General features: G+C 46.3%; 1 protein-coding gene across 2 annotated transcripts in view; it reads left to right on the forward strand.

Annotated features, from left to right (window-relative positions):
- Window positions 1-20,527, forward strand: part of Nt5m (5',3'-nucleotidase, mitochondrial) — a 32,992-nt gene extending 12,465 nt beyond the window's left edge. The window contains exons 3-6 of one of the 2 annotated variants that reach the window (XR_007107796.1): window positions 4,771-4,831; window positions 18,171-18,285; window positions 19,253-19,383; window positions 19,735-19,869. Coding sequence is in view for 1 of the 2 variants with exons in the window: in XM_047545921.1 (XP_047401877.1) it covers window positions 4,771-4,831; window positions 18,171-18,285; window positions 19,735-19,877 (319 nt within the window). In the remaining variant the exon portion in view is untranslated. Of the gene's footprint in view, window positions 1-4,770; window positions 4,832-18,170; window positions 18,286-19,252; window positions 19,384-19,734 lie in introns of both variants that reach the window. The other variant, XM_047545921.1, reaches the window with a different exon arrangement.
- Window positions 20,528-21,174: the final 647 nt, after the last annotated feature.

Genomic DNA, 21,174 nt, shown 5'->3' on the forward strand with positions numbered 1-21,174 from the left:
CAGGGCCAGCACTCCAGGCCAAGAGGAGAGCAGGTATAAATGCCCTGAGATGGGCAAGGATTTTGCTTATTTGAGCGATTTGAGTGACATAAAGGAAGCCAGTGCAGCTAGAATTTAGTGAGTGTGATATGGGGTGGGATGACAGAATGGCAGAGGATACATTTGAGGAAAGATTGCTGTGATCTAACTTAGGTTTTAAAATTGTGGGTTTGGGGCAACAAATATGGATAGATATTTCTCCAAAGAGAATATACAAATAGCCACTAAGTATACACAATGGTGCTTAGTGTCATTCGCTATTAGAAAAATGCAAGTTAAAACCATAATGACTCTGAGGATGTAGTTCAGTGGTAGAGCACTTGCCTAGTATGCACAAAGCCCTGGGTTCGGTGCCCAGCACTGCAAAAACAAAGAACAAACCCCACAATGAGATATCACTTCACAACCACTGAGATGACTGTAATGAGAGATGATGGTAACAATTTTTGGAGAGGATGTGGAAAATTTGGAACCCTCATATGTTGTGAGTGGGAATGTAAAATGGTACAGCCACTGTGCAAAAGAGTTTGACAAACATTCTTTTAAAACATTAAGCATAGAATTACCATGTGAGCCCATAATTCCACTCCTGGGTAAATGCCCAAGAGAAATGAAAATGTTACTGCAAAATTGTACACAAATGTTCACAGTAGCAATCTTCATAATAACAAAAAGATACAACCCATGTGCCCATTAGTGGGTGAATAGATTGAACTAAAGATGGTATATCCATACAATGGAATATTATTCAGTTATAAAAAGGAATGAAATTCTAATTTATGCCGAAACATGAAGGAACCTTAAAAACATGCTAAGAGAAGGAAGAACACATGGCATATGATTCTACTTATATGAAATGTCCCAAATTGGCAAATCCTTAGAGACAAAGCAGATTGGTTGCTACCAGGGGCTGGGAGGAGGAGGGAACGGGTAGTGACTGTTTAATGAACGTAAGGTTTCTCTGTGGGATAATCAAAATATCCTAAAAATTAGACTGTGGTGATGATTGTAAAACTCTGTAAATACACTAAAATTCATTTAGCTATATACTCAAAGTAGGTATATGTTATGAAATAGGAATTATATCTTAATAAAACTTTAAAAATCATTTTGCTTAATTTTGAAAAAGCTACAAACTTTGACACATATTTAACAAACATGGATGAATATCAGAACAATTGTATTGGATGAAAGAAGACAGATGAAAAAAAAAAGAATGATACTCTCTGTTTCCACTTACATAAAATTCTAGAAAATCCTATCTGATCTGCAACTATAGAAAGCCCATGATGGTTGCATGGACCCAGGGATGGGAGGGGCAGGTGGGAGAGATGACTAAGGAAAATTGCTCAGGGTGCAGGGTGTGTTTATTACCCTGATAGTGGTGTTTCATGGGTGTGTATATGTGCCACAACTTATCAAATTTGTGCCCTTTTAATATATGCAGTTTACTGCATGTCAATTATACCTCAATAAAACTGTTTAAAAATAATCAGTCAAATCAGGTGTGGCAAGGTGTGCCCATAGTCGCAGGAGGTCAAGGAGTGATCACTTGAGCCCCAGAATTCAAGGACAGTCTAGGCAGTGTAGTGAGTCCATCCCAAAAAAATAAAAAGGAAAACAAAAAGTCATTCTGTGTGTGGGGTGGAGAATGGTTTGGAGGAGTCAGAATTGGAAATTGAGGAACCTAGTGGATGGTTGTAGCAGCTCAGGGGGAATGGCGGTACTTTGACCTTGGTGGTTGACAACCATGGAGAGAAATTGATGAACTGAAACACATTTTGGTAAAGCCCAGAGGACCTGATGATGGTTATACTATTGGGGGTGGAAGAAAGGTAAGAAAAAGTGATGGTTTTTAGGGTTTTTCTTTAGTTTATGTGTGTACTGATACAGTGCCATATATTTTAATGCTGTTAACTAAAAGAAGACCAGGGAAGGAACAGATTTTGGAACAACTTACTTTGAAACTGCTAATTTTGAGATGCGTGGTGTCCAGGTGGGGTTGTTTAATAGACCATATGGACTTAAACCTAGTACTGGGAGAGACTGAGAGGTGTCAGCCTACAGGTGGTGTTAAAATCCCAGGCCTGGATGATACTGGGAGCTGGGAGTGCAGGTGGAAAGCCCCTGAGGGAGGTCCCAAGGGCCAGGAGGGGAGGATACAGCAGGAGACCAGTCTGGGCAGCTGGAGAGGAGCCAGCATGGCAGGAGCACCATGGAGAACTGGCAGAGGTGGGGTAGAATGCTGGTGAGGAAGGCGAGAGCCATGCAGTGTGCAGTGCATATGTGACTCGAGGGTCCTTGGTGGCAGCGAGCACTTTCTGTGGGTAGAGGGATCTAGTTAAGGGGGAGTGGGTTGCAGCAGGGGCAGGAGGTGAGGACGTGGAGGCTGCAGTGAAAGCAGTGTGCCAGGTCTGTCATGCTGCAAAAGGAGCAGATGCAGTAACTGGAGTGAGTTTGTGGGCCAAGGTTTTGTGTTACACAGATGATCCTTGACTTTGGATGGTTCAGCTTGCAACTTTTTGACTTGACAATGGTGTGAAAGCAAGATTTACTCAGTAGAAACCATACCACAATGGGTGTATTAAATGTAGGGTGTGGTAGTGTGGGCGTACTAAATGCATTTTCTACTATGTTTTCAACTTGTAACGGGCCTATCGGGATGTAACCTCATGGTAAGTCAAGAAGCATCTGTAGATGGTTAAGGACAGGAGGTACCAGAATATGTTTGATTGAGAAGGAGTAATTGAAGAGGAGGAGAGAAAGGGGGAATGTTGCAGGGACAAAGTCTTCGTGAAGATGAGGCTGGAGTGCAGGGTTGAGAGTGGGCTGGTGAGAGGAGGGAGGGTGGGTGTGGACAACCTCTGATGAAAAGTAAAGGGGGGGGGGCGGTCTCCTCGGTGAGGAGGTTGAGAACAGGGAAAGTGTATTCTAGCCTCACTGGGAGCCTTGCTCCCATGAAGGCTCCCGAGAAAGACTGCTCTGCAGCTGGAATGCTTGGTCCTCATGTCATGTTTCAGGGCGAAGCTGGTCCAACAGTTCGTTTTTTCCTCCACTTGGATGCAGGTAGTAGAAGTTGGATTTGGCAAAACAGACAGGATTTGGCAAAACAGACATCAACAGAGCAGGAGCAATGCAATAGAGCGATCATGGAGATGGGCCACAGATTGCAAGCAGGAGAGAAGAGAAGACACTCAGTGAGGGATTATGCAAAAATGGTGGGTCCCAGCAGGTTGTCTGTCTTGTTGAGTCTGAAGAGTTGGTCTCAGGCTGTTAGTGTATTTTTCCAGAAGCATTGTGAGTGGTAGCCAGAGAGGCAAAGTGTGAAACTCAGATGTTGTCTATGGTGAGTCTGAACTGCAGGCCATGATGGGGAGGAGAGGTGTTGGGCGGGGGAGGTATTTGTCTGTGAGAAGGGTTAGGAACCCAGAGGCGAGCTGTTGGATCTGTACCTATGTATGTGTGTGCATGCACAGAGTCACTGAAGATGAATGCAGAGTAGGGTAGAGGGGACGGGGAGGAATGGGAAGGACAGTACCTGGCAAGTGGCAGGTGACAGGGATAGTCAGGACCACAGGGGTATGAAGGCCATATGACAGAAGTCAGGAATTTGGAAAGATCGATGGAAAAGAGGGAAGACACTGTCCTCACCTCCCTGCTATGAAGTTAAGGAAAAGCCAGCCCTCACTCAGGCCTGCAGGAGAGGCGGGATAGTAAGAACCAAAGGGCAGAGACAGTGTTTGGGTTGTAGCAGGTATAAGGGACAGTCAGGTTGGCAGAGGGAGTGTCAAGAATCAAGAAGTCTTCAGGTAATGAGAGGGCCCAGGGACCTGGCAGGCTAACACAGGACCCCAGGGGACTAATTTGCCAAAGAGAGAGTTGAGAAAACATCCCCATGGCTCTGTCTAAAGAACCAGCAGGTGCAGTTGCCAGAGATGAATGCCAGCTTTATGAGGATTTTGGGGATCAGATGGTTCAGGTGGTGAGGGACTGGGCCCTTTGGGGTGTGGGGAGGATCAGGAATCTGGGAAGCCCTTCTGGGTGAGGGTCAGCTCTGGAGTGAATTCAGCTCAGAACAATGACCATAGAAAGGGTGTTCCCTTGTGTAGAGCCCACGTCTGTCTTGAGGGGCTCATGCTGATAGCTAAGTGCAGGTAGAACTGGGCTCCCTGCCCATGTAACCCAGGACCAGAGCCCTTGCAGGTGCTATTGGAGTTCTTCCTGGTAGATTGCTTATTCCTTTGCATTGCATGAGGCCCTGATTCTCCCTCAAACAAGGTTCTACATCTTTGTGTGGGTATGTGCACACATATGCGGTGATGGGTATTGAATCCAAAGTGCATGCTAAGCACACACTTTACCACCAAGCTACACTCCCAGCTTGCTCCATCCTTTTAATGCTGTCCTTGTTGCTAAATGCTTCTCTTTCTGTTTTTCCCTATTCAAATTTTAGAGATGGTGCCTGATTAGTGTGACTCAGCTTTTGAGTTCAGTCCTGCAAAATTGCCAGGAGTCAGATGCTTGTCCCTGAGCTTGTTGCTTGTGACTAGAGTGGGGTCACTGGTGGATTCCTGGAGCCATCAGGTGGGACCAGAAACGCAAGCTGATGTCTCTTTTATGGAGACAGTGCAGAGCAGTGGGTTTTCCCATAACAGATACAGGATTCAGAGCTGACAGCTCAGTCCAGCAGAAGTGGGGCCATGGGCTCACTGTCCTTTCTCTTCCTGGCAGCACTGATGTCTTCATCTGCACAAGCCCCATCAAGATGTTCAAGTACTGTCCCTATGAGAAGGTAAGATGTGCATCTCGCTGTGGATGGGCCCTGTCCAGTCAGACAGGACTGCCAGCTGGGCATGTCCCATAGGAAGGGCACAGACTCTCATGGTGCCATGTTCCCAGTCTGTGTTCCCTCCCTCTGTGCCAGTGACTCCTGCTCCCCAAAGCCTTCCCCAGTGACAGCCTGAGATTCCATCCCATGCTCTGGATGGGGCTTCATTACCACCTGGAGTGGGTGGGAAGAGTGTCTAGCAAATGGGGTAACGTCATGTGTCAGGCCAATGAAGGAAGCCATGTGGGAGAACCACATCTGGGGAGGGTTGGAGGCTAGGAGACATCGATCGGTACATACAGAGTCTGACAGGGGAAATGGTTAAAGTTTGTTTTGCTACACACTCACTCTTTTATCCTTATTGAAGGGAAAATTAAATGAATAAGGAGATTTTTCTGGAAATTGGGAAGCTGCACGTGCTGAGCCCTGAGGAAAGCTCTGTTGCCCAGGAGGAGGGTGCTTATGCCAGGGTGGGGTACATGGGGAGATGCAGGGCCTGATCCTGCCTTGGTTTCTAAGCAGCTCCTCCCCACAAGGAGGCTGGATTTCCAACCCACGACTCCCCTGTCTAGGGCCCTCAGACCTTTGGGCATGAGTTCTGAGCGTCTCCTCTCTCCCACTCCGTATCAGAAGCTATCTTTGCACAATCAGGCAGCATTAAGCACTTTGTGTTCCTCTGTGGGAAGGGGCTCAGGTTTGCTGAATAGTTACTCCTACATCATGTGAGCACTCGGTGCCCACTTCCTATCAACACTCCGTCTGGTTTTTACCCTGACTGCCCTTTGAACATCCTAGGGGCATAAGTTTAGTTAAGCCCAGGAGAGAGGTGTCCCACAGTTCATGGTCATAGAGTATGAGGTGAAGGCCGGGGCCACTCTTTTGAGTAGAATAAAAATCTCCACTGTATAGAGGGAAAAGAGGGGTGGGAGGGGTGGGGGAAGGAAAAAATAACAGAATGAATCAAACATCATTACCCTATGTAAATGTATAATGTATGATTAACGCAAATGGTATGCTGTTACTCCATGTACAAACAGAAATAAGATGTATCCCATTTGTTTACAATAAAAATAAATTTAAAAATAAATAAATAAATAAAATAAGCAACTTAAAAAAAAATCTCCAAGTAAGGTACTTGCACCCGTGACTTCATAGCAGTTGACATTTTTTTTTAGCCCCACACCAGACCTTCTGAATCAGAAACCCTGGAAGTGGCATTGTGGTCAGTGTTCCCAGCCTGCTGGTGGCTCTGACCCCCTCCTAATCTTGAGAGACAGGGCTGAATGCTTCCACTATTGTAGCACTGGGTGGCTGGGCTTGTTGCCAGGGCAACCAGTCATCCCTTGGTAGCCATAGGAGTCTGACTCTGGGCATTCCCCACCATGAAAATCTGTATGAGTTCAAGTCCTTGTGTAAAGTGACTTCATTGCATATAACCTGTGCACATCCTCCTGCACACCTTTAATCATATTTTCAGTACCTAGTGCAGTTAAATGCTGTGTGAATGCTTGTTGAGGCTCAGTTGTTTAGGGAGGAATGACAAGGAAAATTTGGTACTTGTTCATTACAAACAGTCTTTTTTCTGAATATTTTTGTTCTGTGGTTGCATGAATCAACAGATATGAAATAACATGGAGGACATATTGTATTTATTGGAGTAAGATTGATAAATGGCTTTCAGTTATCCATTCCTATGGATTTATAACTCATTTTTGTGCCAACCATCCATGTCCCTTCCTCCGTCTTCCCCCTGTAGCCTCAGCTCAGGACTCCAGCCCCACGGCACTGGTTTCTGTGTGTGTTTGCCCTTCCCTCATGGGGAATACAGTACTGCCTGCCTGCCTCAGGCCAGAAGTGGTGTCCTTCTGATTCCTTCCTTTGGCCCATGTGGTGTTCTGTGTCCTGTGAATTCTGTTCCAAAAACAGCTGACATCTGTCTGTTGCTCTCTTCCCATTTCTGCCATCTTAGAATTTCTTCCCAGGACTCCTAATGTCACCTCCTAACTTTCTGACTTATTTCAGTTCTACTTAGAGCTGACGAGGCCTTTCATAAGATGGACTGCATCAGCCCCATCTTAATGGTTTGCCTTTAAAAAATGCATATACAAACTCCTGACCCTGGACTTCCAACCTGCCTGCGTCTCCATCCACAGCGCTCCCCCTCTCCTTCCCTTGAGCTGCCCTGGGCTTGGAATGTTGGCCGCCTCCCTGGCATGCTTCTGTTTAGTGTCTCCCTACATTTCCCACCGTATCTGAAGCATATCCTTTCTCCATCTTGTTCTGTTTCTCAGCCCTTGTTTCCTATAGCACTATTTGGAATGGTTTTAGTCCATGTCTCTGGCTTGTTATTTGTCTGAGATCCACAAGGGCAGTGGCTGTGACTGTTGATGCCAGCACCCAGTGCAGGGCCAGGCACTCTGTGAGCACTCGGCATTTGTGGTTGAATGAATAGATCCATTTGTTCAGTGGAGAGATATCAGACACCTTTTTGTAAGAAGGTTTGCCATTTCCTCCATGCCTTTAATCTGCCAGGTGCTATCCTTTCATTATCACTTCTAAGGCTTATAGCTGCTCCCTATAAAACAGGAATACCTTTCGATTTGAAGAGATTGAGGCTCAGAGAGGTGAGGCAGGTCATTTCCTGGACCTAACAATCACACAGCCAGTGGGGCCTGTTCCACATCTGTCCATCTCCCCAGCTGTGCCCTTAGCATCTGTCTCCTCCTACAGAGAGCACATACTCCCTAGAGAGGAGCCATTGCACATTGGAGAAGAACAGGTGTTGGTTAAGACTTTTGAGTCTCAAGCAACATCACAGACTGAACCTGAACAAAAGTAGGATTGATAAGAAGGATGTGGTTTGCTCAGAGAATCAAAGAGAAGCCTCAAGAAGCAGGTCTTAGGCAGCAGGGGCCCAAACCTGCAGACAGGCTGTCCAGGAAAGATGTTTCTAGACACTGGAGTACCTACGAATATTGGAGAGTAAAACCTGAAAGGGGAGACAATGGAGTTGGAAGGTCTTGGGAGTATCCTGATTGTCCTGTACAGTTGCTGCCAATGGCAGAGGGACAGCTTCCCAGAAAAAAACAGGTTTCAGTGCCAGAAGAAGGGGTGCAGCAATGGCAAATATCCTGTCCCAAATAAATAAAATAAAAAAGCTCCAAAGACCCACATTCACAGTTCTGCCACCTGGAGATAAGGACACTGTTAACATTTTAATGTTTTTTTTTTTCTGGTTTTGCTTTGATGCCTATTAAATATAATTGTATATTTTAATAAAACTTAAATATCTTTTGACTTAACATTCCTTTTCTGCCTAGTATACACTTTTGGCCTTTTTAATGTCATCAAACACTATTCTTCAGAAACATAATTGTTCATATCTAAAGATGTCTTGCAAACAAGTCTTTGTATTATTGGGTTCTTAGGGTAAATTCCAAGAAGCAGAATTAGTGCATCATACAAGGAGGGGTAGGGGTAGGACTCTGGTGTGTCTTACACAGGAGTTATATCTGTTTCCACTGTACCAGCAGCAAGCAGAGCCCTAACCTCCCACCAGGGACCAGGCTGTGCCACACAGGGTGAAGTTGATAGAGGAAGTGGGATAATGAACAGAGATAAAAAGATGGGAAAATGTGCAACATATCTGAGGAACCCTCAGTGAATTTTGTTAGCCAGCGATTACAGGGACTGGTTAGCAAGTGGGTTGGGGCCAGGCTAAGTGCATTAACTTACCCAGCCTCTAACCATCTGAGATGAAAATAGCTTCTACCAACCTACTTGTTCCCCCTCCCCCTAGATAGACACTTCTCCTTGGGGCTGGCTGTGGCTGAAGGACATGGGAGTTGGCAATTCCTCTGCACCTTGCCTGGGGCTGGCATTGAAGAGTTACAGGCTGGTGTCAGGACAGATGTAGCACCTTCATAGCAGCCCTGGGCTGGGCTCAGACCCCCGCAGTCATGGATAGTTTTCCTATCCACTGGAGCAGGATCAACTTTAGTATCATATGTGTGAATGTTTCCCCATGATTGATTTCCTTTGGAGACACAGTCACAAGGGGGGAAACTAATTGCCATGAGCTCACTGGGAGTCACACATAGGCTACATTCAGGTCACCAGAAACTTCTTTTGTCTGGAGCACAATGACATTTAACTTTCAACAGAATAATAGCAGAGGTGTGCTGAGTGGGCAGTACGTGCAGGTGTGTGAAGGCACTGGCTTTCCCTGTAACGATCAGTTTCACCTTCATAATTTCTCCGTTGAGTAGGAGCTGTTCTTATCCCTGTCTTGATGAGGAACCTGAGGCATATGGCAGTTAAGGCCTGTGACTAAGGTCAGCTGCTAGAAGGCAGCAAGTTGGGTGCCAGAGCCCATGCTCTGCCCACCTGCATCACCTGCCTTATCCTTGAGCTCCACTGGACTGGAACTTAAGTAGCATAATTTTTGCCCCCACTCCCAAAAGAGAGAGTTTGAAAAAAATCCATGGCAAGTTCTTTGTGCACAGGCATGACATTTTACTTTGACTTCTAGTTCAACAAGGGAAGTAATCACACGCCAAATTAAGTGAGGTGCTGGGGTGTGAAGTAGAGCGTGTTCTTGTAATTTGAAGGTTGGTTTCCAGATGATGTGTCTGCTGGAATCTACAATGTTTGGTGGAGTGCTTGCCTTGCACATGCAAAGCCATGGGTTTGAGCCCTAGCACTGCAAAAAAAATTAATTAATTAAATATTCCACATAATTGAATCTCTTCATTTAACCTCAAATAGAAATATAGGTCACTTTTTGAACTTAAGGAGATAATGAATTGGGCCCAGGATGTTTTAGAACATTTGATGAGTGTATATGAGACCCTGGGTTCCATCTCCAGCACCACATATACTAAAAGACAATAAATTAAGTTTGCATATTTTAAACCATATTGTCCAGTTGCTCCCAATACATGGACCTCTGATAAGACTTATGTTCTTGCTATGGTGTGAGAGCCACATTGCTTGCATTTCAGAAGGTTTGCCTGGTGGGGCTGTCCCACCCTCCACCCCAGTAGCCTCACGTGGGAGTTCATGGTGTGTTTTGAGTCCACCCTAGCTATCTTGTCCATTTTCTCTTGATATAACAAAAAACCTGAAACTGAATGCTTTATGAAGAAGGAGGTTTATTTTGACTCCTATTTCTGAAGTCCAGGGAGTCCAAGATCAGGGTGCTGGCATCTGCTCAGCATCTGGTGAGGGCCTTGTGTGTCTTCAACTCATAGAGGAAAATGGAAGAGCAAACAGATACCTGTAGAAGAGGCAGAACATGAGGGGTGGCCTCAGTTTATACAATCCACTCACAAGGTATCTATTCCAGTTCCATGAGATCAAGAACGTACTGACCCAGTGAAACAGCATTACTGGTTCATGAGACCTCTACCCCATAAACCAAACCTCCCACCAGGAGGCGGGCCCCACTTCCAACACTGCTGCACTGAGGTAGTGAACCTCACCATGAGTTTCAGTGGGGTCAACCCATATCCAAACCATAGCACCAGTATTCATACTAATAGCAATGAGGTTTCTTTTTGGGGTAAAAAGATGTTGGTAATGGTGTCATAACACTGTATATATTCTAAAATCCCCTCAATTGTACACTATAAAATGGGTGAATTTTATGGCATGTGACATATCTCAAAAATGACTTTTCAAGGTGGAATAAAAAGAAACAACTTTTTTTTCTGATATAAAAGATTAAAAGAACTGCAAGGAAAAATAGATAAATTCTCAATTATTGCCAGTTGTTTTAATATCTCTGCTAATAACAGGTAGAACAAGTAGACAAGAATTCAGTGAGGATATAGAAGCTTTGAATAGCACCTACTACCTACCAGCTTAACCTAACTAACATTTATAGAATATTCCATGGCAGAACATATGCTTTTATAGAGTGACATTGAACCTGTATCAAGATAGGCCATGTTTTGATATGACGGATATACTGAAATCATTGAATTGTATACTTTAAGTGTATGGGATTTATGGCATGTGAATTACATACAAAGAAATTGTTCAGATGGCCAAAGTTTTTAAAACTAACCCTGTTCTTCTGGTTGGATCTTGTCATTTTATCATGGACTGGGGACAAAAGTATATGATACCTTTATAGGACCCTAGGCCAAGCCAGCTATCTTGAAAACCTTTTGACTTTATGATGTTCTCTACGTCATGTCAGCCGCCTGCCCTCCCTGACCTGAGGCCTGCCCTGGGGTCTGCTCATCTGAGTGAGGCAGGACTCTGTGAGGGTTCAGCAAGGACCAGGCCTAGCTTGGAGATGTGTTTCTGAGCTTTGGTTTTGCTCCTGAGCCTGGAAGCCACATGGCTTGTGGAGTGTGGGGGTAGAGGGACAGGAGCTGTCTGTCTGTCCCTCACCTTTCCTCAGCACCTTCCTCTTTGGCATCTCCCCGCCCCTGCCCCACCCCCATCCTCCCCTGTCTTCATAATCACTGAACTCTTGGCTCTGAAGGTGGATGTCCTGGCTGTACCCCAGGACTGGGAGAGAAGGCCTCCCCCATGACCCCTTCCAGCAATTCTTCAGCCACAAATAGTTTTATATTCTGCTTCTGACATTTGTTCCTGATTCTGGTTTAGAAATGAAGATGCCATTTTATTTTTTATTCTTGGGTTAACTTTATGTTCAGCCGGACTGAACTGTTTTATCCCCAGTTTTTTCAGGAACTAAAATGATGATGTAGATCAACAGTGAGAAGCCCTTCTATTCTCAAGCAGCAGCTAACAGACCTAATGGCGAACTCCTGACCCAGTGCTCAGAGGTGCCTTGTGTGTGAAGTGCATGTGTTGAGCCAACACACCATGCTTGACACCTCATTATTCCCCAGCATTTGTAGTCAACATTGGGATTTACTCTTGCTGTTTGTTATGATTTGGATTTTAAATGGCCCCCAAAGACTTGGTCCCCATCCTATAACACTATTGGGAGGTGCGGCCTCCTGGGAGGAAGCTAGGTCACTGGGCACAATATTCCTTGAAGGGAATGTCAAGACCTTGGCTCCTTCCTTCTTTTCTTTGCTTTCTGGCTACCATGAGATGACAGTTTTGCTCCATCCTGTGCTTCCTGCTGTGAAGTTCTGCCTCACCACAGGCCCACAGCAATGGGTCCAAGCCACCATGGACTGAAATCTCTGAAACCATGAGCCAAAATAAATCTTTCCTCCTTTTAAGCTGATTTCTCAGACATCTTGTCACAGTGACAGCTGACACACAGTGTTGTACATTTTGTGGGGTTGGGAGTGGGGGATGCGGTGCATGTGTGAGGGTAGATATATTTGGGGAAGTCTCTGTACCTTCTGCTTTCACAGCAGAAGACCTCTCTAAAAAATAAAATCTAAGGGCTGGGATGGAGCTCAGTGGTAGGTCGTGTTTTAGCATGCACTGGGTTGGACCCAGCACTAAAACAAACCCACACACAATGAGTGAGTCACTTTGGTTTGTCATTCTCATTGTGTTTAATGTTATCAGACTTTGGACAATGTTGAGATAGGTGGGTAGTGGTATCTCTTTGTTGTTTTAATTTGTATTTCCCTGATGGCTATTGATGTTAAGCATCCCTTTAAGCAAATAGCTCTGTATTTATTCTGTATGAAGTATTCAAATCTTTTGTCCAGTTTTTCACAGTTATTATGCATTGAGTTGAGAGAGTCCTTTATGTATTCTAGAAACAAGACTTTTATCAGGTGATATGTCTTGCAAACATTCTCTGTGCCCTGTCTTTTCTTAAAAGTGTCTTCTGAAGAATAAAAGTTTTGTACTTTTAGCTTTTAAATGGTTATGATCCATTTTTAATTAATTTTTCTCTTTTATCTACAGATAAAAGTTGAGCTTATTTTTTGTTTACTTTTGTGGTACTGAGGATTGAACCTGGGGGTGCTTTCCCACTGAACTACATCCCCAGCCTTTTTTATTTTTTCTTTCAAGACCGGGTCTTGCTAAGTTGCTGAGGCTGTCCTTGAACTTGAATCCTCCTGCCTCAGCCTCCTGAGTCACTGGGATTAGAGGCATGCACCACTGCTCTTTTGTTGGAAAGATCATTTTGATTGAAATGTCTTGGTACTTTGGGGTTCATTTGTGAAGCATGTCTGTATAGATCCTTTAATGGAAAGGCCTCTCCTAGTTTAAGTACTTTAATATAAAAACTACATTACTATAGTTTCATAGTAACTCTTGAAACCATTGAGTTTTCCAACATTATCCTTCATTTAAAAACTTATTTGGGGGCCTGGGGCTATAGCTCAGTGGTAGAGTGCTTTCCTTGCATGTGTGAGGCACTGGGTTTGATCCTCAGCACCACATAAAAATAAGTACATAAATAAAGAGATTATGTCCATCTACCACTAAAAAAAATATTTAAAAAAAAACTTATTTTGGGCCTGGGGCTATACCTCAGTGGCAGAGTGCTTGCCTGGCATATGTGAGGCACTAGGTTCGATCCTTAGCACCACATAATAAACAAACAATAGCTAAACTATGGAAACAACCTAGGTGTCCTTCAACAGATGAATTTGTAAAGAAAATGTGGTATATATATATGATGGAATATTACTCAGCCTTAAAGAAGAATGAAATTATGGCATTTGCTGGTAAATAGATGGAGTTGGAGAATATCATGCTAAATGAAATAAGCCAATCCCAAAAAACCAAAGGCCGAATGTTTTCTCTGATATGCGGATGCTAATTCACAATAAGGCGGGGAGTGGGGGTCACTAGGGAAGAATAGAGTTACTTTAGGTAGAGGGGAGTAAAGGGAGGGAAAGGAGAATGGGGGTAGGAAGGATAGTAGAGTGAAACAGTTCATGTACATATATGACTACATGACCGATGTGACCCTACAACATGTACAATCAGAAAAATGAGAAATTATATGCCACTTGTATATGATTTATCAAAATACATAAATGCATTCTACTGTCATGTATAACAAATTAGAACAAATTTTTAAAAAACAAAGATGCTGTTCATCTACAGCTAAAAATTTTTTTAAAACCTATTTTGGCTATTTTAGATTCTTTATATTTCTGTATAAATTTTAGAACTGATTTGTTCATTTCTGTAGACAGCTTGGTGGGAATTTGATTGCAGTAGCATTGTAGCTATATAGCTTAAAATCTGATCCATGAAGGAATACACATAGTACTTCATTAATTAAGATTGTAATTTCTCTTAGCAATATTTTGTAGTTTTCATTGTACAGGTATTGCACATATTTTGCTAATTTTGTCTTTATTTCACATTGGGGATTTTTGGCATAAAGTCTATCTTTATTTTTTTACTTAGAAAATTTTATTGTGATAAATACATATAACCTAAAGGTTACCATCTTTACCAGTTTTAAGTATATAAATTTAACCTATTTAATTTATGCTATTGTAAATGGCACTTTTTGTTTTTGCAATCTCCAAATGATTAGAAATGTAAGTGATTTTTGTGTATCAACCTTGTATTCTTCCATGTTGCTAACTTGATAGTCTGGTTATTTCTTTGTAAATTATTTGAGGCTATTGAAGTTCAGATACAATAATAACATTCGTTTATTTCTTTCTATGTACCAAACTTTACTCTAAATGTTTGCCTAGGTCAGGTTTCTATCATTGTAATAAATACCTGAGATAAACCAAATTATTAAAAGAAAAGTGTTACTTTGACTCATAGTTTTGGAGGTTTCAGTCTATGAGTGGTTGGCCTGTTGCTTTTGGCCTGTGTTGAGGCAGCATGTCATGGAAGAAGTGCGTGGTGGAACAAAACCTCTTACCAGGGAGCGAAAGAAAACAAGTGGACCCATGTCCCTTTCAAGGACCCCTAGTCACCCAAAGGCCTCCTCCTGGGACCCACCTCTTAAAGTTTCCGAGTGTCACCCTGGAGACTAAGCCTTTACCCACATGGCCGTTTGGATGATACCTCAGATACAAACTCTAGCAGTGTCCTTCATAGAGTTACTTTGATTTAATCACATCAACAACATTCTGAAGCAACTGAGTCTTTGAGGTTCAACAGTTTTCCCATGGTCCCTTGACTCAAGGTCATCAGAACTGTGGGATGGTAAGGGCACTGGGGACCTCAGATTTGGGGTAAGACCAAAAGCTAGAGTCCTTTCCTGAGCATGTGCTGTGTGCCAGGCACAGTGCTAGGACTTGCATGCACATTTTTCCTTTGAATTCCCAAAGGAACCAGTGAGGTTCGTCTTTCTCCCCATTACTGTGCATGGACTGCACAGCCTGCTGAGGAAGAGACTCACTGACAGAGGCAGCCTTGTTTCTTTAGAAGCAGCAGCTCTGGTGGTCACAGCATGATACTTGAGGCTTAGGTAGAAACCTGAGCTCTCTTCCAGTCTCAAGGCAGGAGAGTGTGGTGGTGAGGGCTCCAGAGCCACAGACCTGGTGTCACACTGGGCTCTGCCACTCACATGACCCTCAGCAAGTCACTGGCCCTCTCTGAGCCTCAGTTCCTTTATCTGTACAGAATCTGTCCACCATTGTGGTGCATCACTTTTATTTTTTAAGTAAACCCTTTATGCAGAGTGGCTCTACTTATGGCCTGCAGATGGGCTCTGGCCCAAGATGAGAGAAGCAGAAGATGGGTGTGTGTTACTAGAAACTTTGATGACAATTTGACATTCACAATGCATCCACGCACATGATTTGATTTCATATCTTACAAAAGTAATGGCCATGATGAAGAGAAGATTAACAAAGCAAAATAAAACTGACCATCTCCATAGATAGTTTGTGAAACATGGCTCTTACTGCATTAGTCAGCTTTTTGTTACTGTGACCAAAATACCTGGTGAGAACAACTTAGAGGAAAAAGATTTATTTTGGTTCATGGTTTCAGAGGATTGGTTGATGGTTGTCTAGCTCCATCCCTTTGGGCCTGAGATGAGGCAGAACATCATGATGATAGGGCTTGGCAGAGGAAAGCTTCTCAGCTCATGGCATCCAGAAGCAGAGAAAGAGAGGATGGGGCCAGGGAGAGGATAAATCTTCCCAGGGCATTTCCCCAGTGACCCACCTTCTTCCTCCAACTGGGTGCCACCTCCCAGTGTCCATTCAGCCATCATGTGATTATCATGTGATTGCTGCACATCAAATTGGTTATGTACATAGCTGCAGGAATAAGGAAAAGATGTCTGCTTTTTAGGTGGTTATGGGATTTAGACAAGATGGTGGACAGTAGGCACTCTTCTTGTGTGGGCCCTAGGTTCCCACCTCCTCCACCCCTGCCTCCATGCCTCCATGCCTCCCTGGTCTGGTACCTGGAAGAATCCTGGCCAGGTGGACTGCCCATGGGGTTAGGCATCCACAGTCACTCTGCCTGTGACCCTGTGACTTAACCCTCTCTAAGCCATCTATTCAATCTGGTGGCATCCTGTGACTTTGGCCATGAGAACTTCAGAATTAAAGCACCCTTTCTTTTGGGCAAGGCTAACCAAAAATGATCCACTCCTTGTTTTTGTAAAATTGTTAATTGGTCATTTGAGCAAGTGCCCATTGACACGTGGTACTTGTCCTCAAGGAAATTGCAGTTTAGTGGGGCAGGTGGATATGCATCAGGTAATGCATTATGGCCATTACCAGGAAGGACGGTGGAGTGTGAAGGTCAGGGAAGCGGAAGCGGTTTTAGGAGAAGAGCTGACTAGACTGGGGAAAGGAGGTGGTGTGTGCAAATGTGTCTGCATGTGCACACACCGGTACACATGGTGTATACACATGCGTAGGTGTGTGGATGTATGAAGGAGTGTCCCAGTCTGTGGAAATGGCACATGGGAAGACGCTGAGGCAGGAAAAAGCCTAATTGTGAAGAAATCAAGAAGGCCATTGTGAGGGGGTTCTGGGAGCACACACAGAAGGGCAAAGCTGGGCCAGTGTGAGGCTGGTGCCAGCCTCCATCTCTGCAGAGCCTGCCCTGATCCCTGCGTGTGCCTCTGCACTGGCAGATCACAGAGCACCAGTGCAGCTGGGGTGGAGGGTCAGCGGCTGCCTCTGTCAAGGTCCAGGATGTGCTGAATTTCTAGGGCTCTGGGGAGGCCTAGCATACTCTCCTTCCAACCAAAGGACAGCCACCCTCATTTTACTCAGAGAAATGAGGTCCCTGAGAGGGCGGGGATCAGCCTGAGACTCTGCAGCAGGATGGCAGCCAGCCACACTGCACTGCCTTTGCAGCCCGGGGTTCACTTGGCCCAAGCCAGTGGTGCCATGTAGCTGTGTTTCAACATCTGGTATCTGTTCCCCAGGCAGAAGCCAAAGCAGCTTTGGGAGAAGGCATGCCTATGCCTGCCTCTCCTCTGCTTAGACCTTCCACTGGCCAAAACCCATAGTTTGTGATGGGTTTGTGACCTGAGGTGCAGAAATCTAGAAGGATATAGAAAGATATCCAGGTGGCTAGACTGAGCGTGAAACTGGGCAGAGCTGGGCCGCTATCCTGGAATTGCTCACTCAGTATGTTCCCACGGAACCCAGCGGCTGTGCTTGGGCCGCACTGGGTGTGCGGGTGATGCGAAGGCATGCCCTGTGGGAAATCGAGGTGTATCAGGAAAGGGAAAAGCATGTGCAGAGCCCAATGGTGGCAAAGGTGCACGTGGCTTGCCAGGCCTGAATCTGTCCCTGCCTCCTCAATGTGACAGTCACCAACACTCCTGCACTGCAGCACTCCAGCCCTGCAGACTCCTGCCCCATCTTCCTCAGCTCCCAGAATGCCAGCTGCTTGAAGCACTCACCCTTTGCACTTGTGTGGAGGTCAGGTTTCCCTGTGGCCTCTCACGGTCCCTCAGCCTGCTTTTCTGTGACCCGGTCAGTTGTCTTCCACCCATGGTTTGAATGCACTTGTGACAGAAGACCCCACCCCCAGCACCAGCTCTAAGCTACACGTGGGTGGAGCTGCTTTTCATCTTGCTTAGGCATGTCAGGGAGCCACCAACTTCCACTGGGGAGGAAGGAGGACCTATGGGGCATGGCATTGGCCAACATGGCTGTCCTTTCTGGGGTCACCAAGGGCATACGTGTAGCCCTGGAGACACTGGGTCTGGGTTTGTCACAGTCCTGCTGCATTCTGGCTACAGAATGTGGACAAGGTACTCATGGCCCCTGAGTGCCAGCATACTGAGTTATCTAGTCTCCTGCAGAGAGCTTCTTGGAACTGGCTCCTGGTGTCAGTTCCTTTTCTTCTTAGTGCTGAGGTCCTAGGCTGGCCCATTGGGAAGGGCCTGACTACCCCAGAGGTGCCTGATGTCACTTTCCTCTCCTCCCTGCCTGTTCACTTCCAGTATGCCTGGGTAGAGAAGCACTTAGGCCCCGACTTTCTGGAGCAGATTGTGCTGACCAGAGACAAGACCGTGATCTCCGCTGACCTTCTCATAGACGACCGACCGGACATCACAGGCAAGTGGCCTATGGCAGGGGGGTGCAGGTGAATCAGCCTTGGGTCTCATGTCCCTCTTCTCCCCACTGGTCACCCCTTAGCTAGTTCCTTGTCCCTGCCTGCCTACACTGTCACCAAGTGTGTGTCAGGTGTCCACTGTGCAGTCAACACTGAGCTGCCTCCTTTTGGGAAGACTGGGTCCTCTTAACAAGTAGCCTGAGACACAGAACTACTGGGAGTCTGGAAATTCAATCTCTAGTTTAGACTTAATTTGCTGGGTGGTCTTGGGGAGTCACTTCACACCGCTGAAGCCTTACCTGCCTTACATAAAATGAGGTTCTGGCTCTAATTTTCAAGCCTTTTTTTAGTACCCCCCACATGCTTATTTTTTCTCTCTCAGAAACAATTTGAACTGAAGCTAACATGCGCAGGCGAGCAGAGCATAGTTTCTCTGGTGAAAGGTATTTTGGAATTACATTTATCCCTTTTACTTATAGATGACTCCCTCCCCCAAATCAAGTGAATCAATAAACCTGATTTTGAAAGGAGAGAACAAATTATTGTTTTACTTAGCTCAAAAGGTGGGATAGGAGAACTTTAAGCACAGCTGAATCAGGATTCAGTGTCAGTCGACACTCAGCATCCTTGTCTCCTGGCTCTGCTCTGCCCTGGCCTTGCCAGCATCTACAAGCATGCTGTCTCTTGGTTTTAGTCTTCAGTAGTTGCAGGGTCGTAGCCTGATCTTTTGGACACCCCAGTGGAAAGAGACTTTTTCTTTCCTAATGGCTTTTGGAACTGGTTTGGGAAACATGCCCATCTTTTCACCAGTCCCTGTGTCCAGAGGTCCATGGGTGCACTCACCTCGACCTCATGGGTGGGGCCAGCCCCTCCCAACCATATGGTTTCCCAGGGAGACACAGGGTCACAATTGCCTATGGGGGCTGTGACCTCCAGGAGCCCAGAGGCCAACCAGTCTTCTATCTCTAGCCACAGGGAGCAGGAGGAGGCCTGTGTGAAGGAGCTGGTGGGGGACATAACCTGAAGGGGCGCATCCACCAGCAGCACCAGTGTGGACAGAGGGATTGAAGCTCAAGGGGCCCATGGCCAACAGCTGCATGGTTGGTGCCTGTTCTTCCCCTAGGCCAGCTCTGGGTGGCTGGGCACAGAGAGGGCAGGGCAGGCTGGGCACATAGCTCAGCTCAGACCCTCTGACAGTGGGGGTGGTGATGCAGAACACTGTTGTCACTGCCTGTTGAGTGCTTATTATGTGCTGCACCAAGTTCTAGCGTGTGATTCCTTGTTGAATCCTCATGCCTCCTGTGGCAGGCTCTAGTGTAAGCACTGCTTTACAGATGAGGAAACTGAGTCATTGAGGCACACTGCCTACCTGAGGATGCTCAGGATTTGGTCCCAGGCTGTACCCTGGGGTCCCCAACCTCTGAACTGAGGTGTTGCTTTCTCGCCCACAGGGGCTGAGCCACACCCCAGCTGGGAGCACATTCTCTTCACATCCTGCCACAACCAGCATCTGCAGCTACAACCCCCCAGCCGCAGGCTGCACTCGTGGGCAGACGACTGGAAGGCCATTCTGGACAGCAAGCGGCCTCACTGAGCTGGACTATGCTTTGGGCTCCTCCACGGAGCCCTGATCTCAGGGCTCCCAGCTCAGGGCCAGTGGGATCCATGGGGACAATGCTCTGTGCTGGGGCTCCCTCCCAGATGTCTCAGCTATGATGACCTCCTGCTGCATGTCCCTTCCCTTCCCTGGCCCTGCCAGGCCTTAACCTGATCTTGGGGCAGGGCTGAGCCCCCGGACCCTTGGACAAGGCAGTTTGTGCTGACCTCAGGCAGTGGCCCTCAGCTACTAGGTGAGGAGTCAAAGCTACTATTCAGAGGCCCTCTCTACCCTCTAGGTAAGTTCCTTGAGGCATCGGGGGTACCCTGGTTCCAGGGTCTGCAGCCCATCAGCAAAGAGTACCAGGAACGTCACAGCCAAGGTGCTTCCCGGGGCACAAGCCCCTCACCACCTCAACCATGGCACCCCTTGTCCCATCTGACCTCTCCAAATGACCCACCATGTATTTAGCAAACACTCAGTGGGTTCCAGGGGCCACCAGGCTCTGTGCTAGGAGACAACACTGACTATGCCTGTGACCAGCTCTGAAGCATCTCACTCCTCTGTCCCTGGGTCCCAGAGCCCAGCAGAGTTGGCAGACTTGAATGTTTGCTGAACAAATGAGAAATAAATGCTGTTCACATGTAGCCTGAGCTTGTGGCCTCCTCTAGCCCCTGCCCCAAAATCCTCTGGCATTCGGCCCCCGAAGGAACTCTGCTGCATGTCTTGTGTCAGGGGTCCCACATACTGGCCAGAGGGGCAAAGAAGGGGTGCGGCTTCCCTTTCTGGGCCTCCTGCAGGCTGCCCATGGGGTTTGAGGTAGGACGACCCTGATGGTGGCAGAGCTGACAGCCTTGGGGGTGTCCTTGGTCTACCCACCCTGACCTGACCAGGCCTGTCTCCCTCTCCAGAACCTCCCTCCACACCTGCCAGGGCCCCTCCTGGCTTGCACAGTGAGGTATAGCGTTCCCTGCCCTACTCTTCTCCCAATGCCAAGTTCCTGCAAGCCTCTAGCAGCTGATGTTAGAGCCTTGACTTTTGTTCCTTTTGAGTCCCTGGGAAATGACAACCTGAACCAGCCACCTCATCATTCTAAAGGATTGAGGGCCATTGCCCTTACAGAGAACATGGGTTGTTCACACCCCTAATTTGTCCCACCTTTGGAATCCTCTTAGTGGGCCTTTCTGCCTCTTATAATAGGTACTTTGGAGGCGACTCGGGGGGTAAGCTCAGGTAGGAAGGCAGTGAGGGAAAGGCACCCCGGGCCAGGGTTGGCCGAGCTTTTTGTCTTTCT

This window comes from Sciurus carolinensis, chromosome 3 (assembly GCF_902686445.1).
Source record: "Sciurus carolinensis chromosome 3, mSciCar1.2, whole genome shotgun sequence".
Classification (NCBI taxonomy): Eukaryota; Metazoa; Chordata; class Mammalia; order Rodentia; family Sciuridae; genus Sciurus; species Sciurus carolinensis.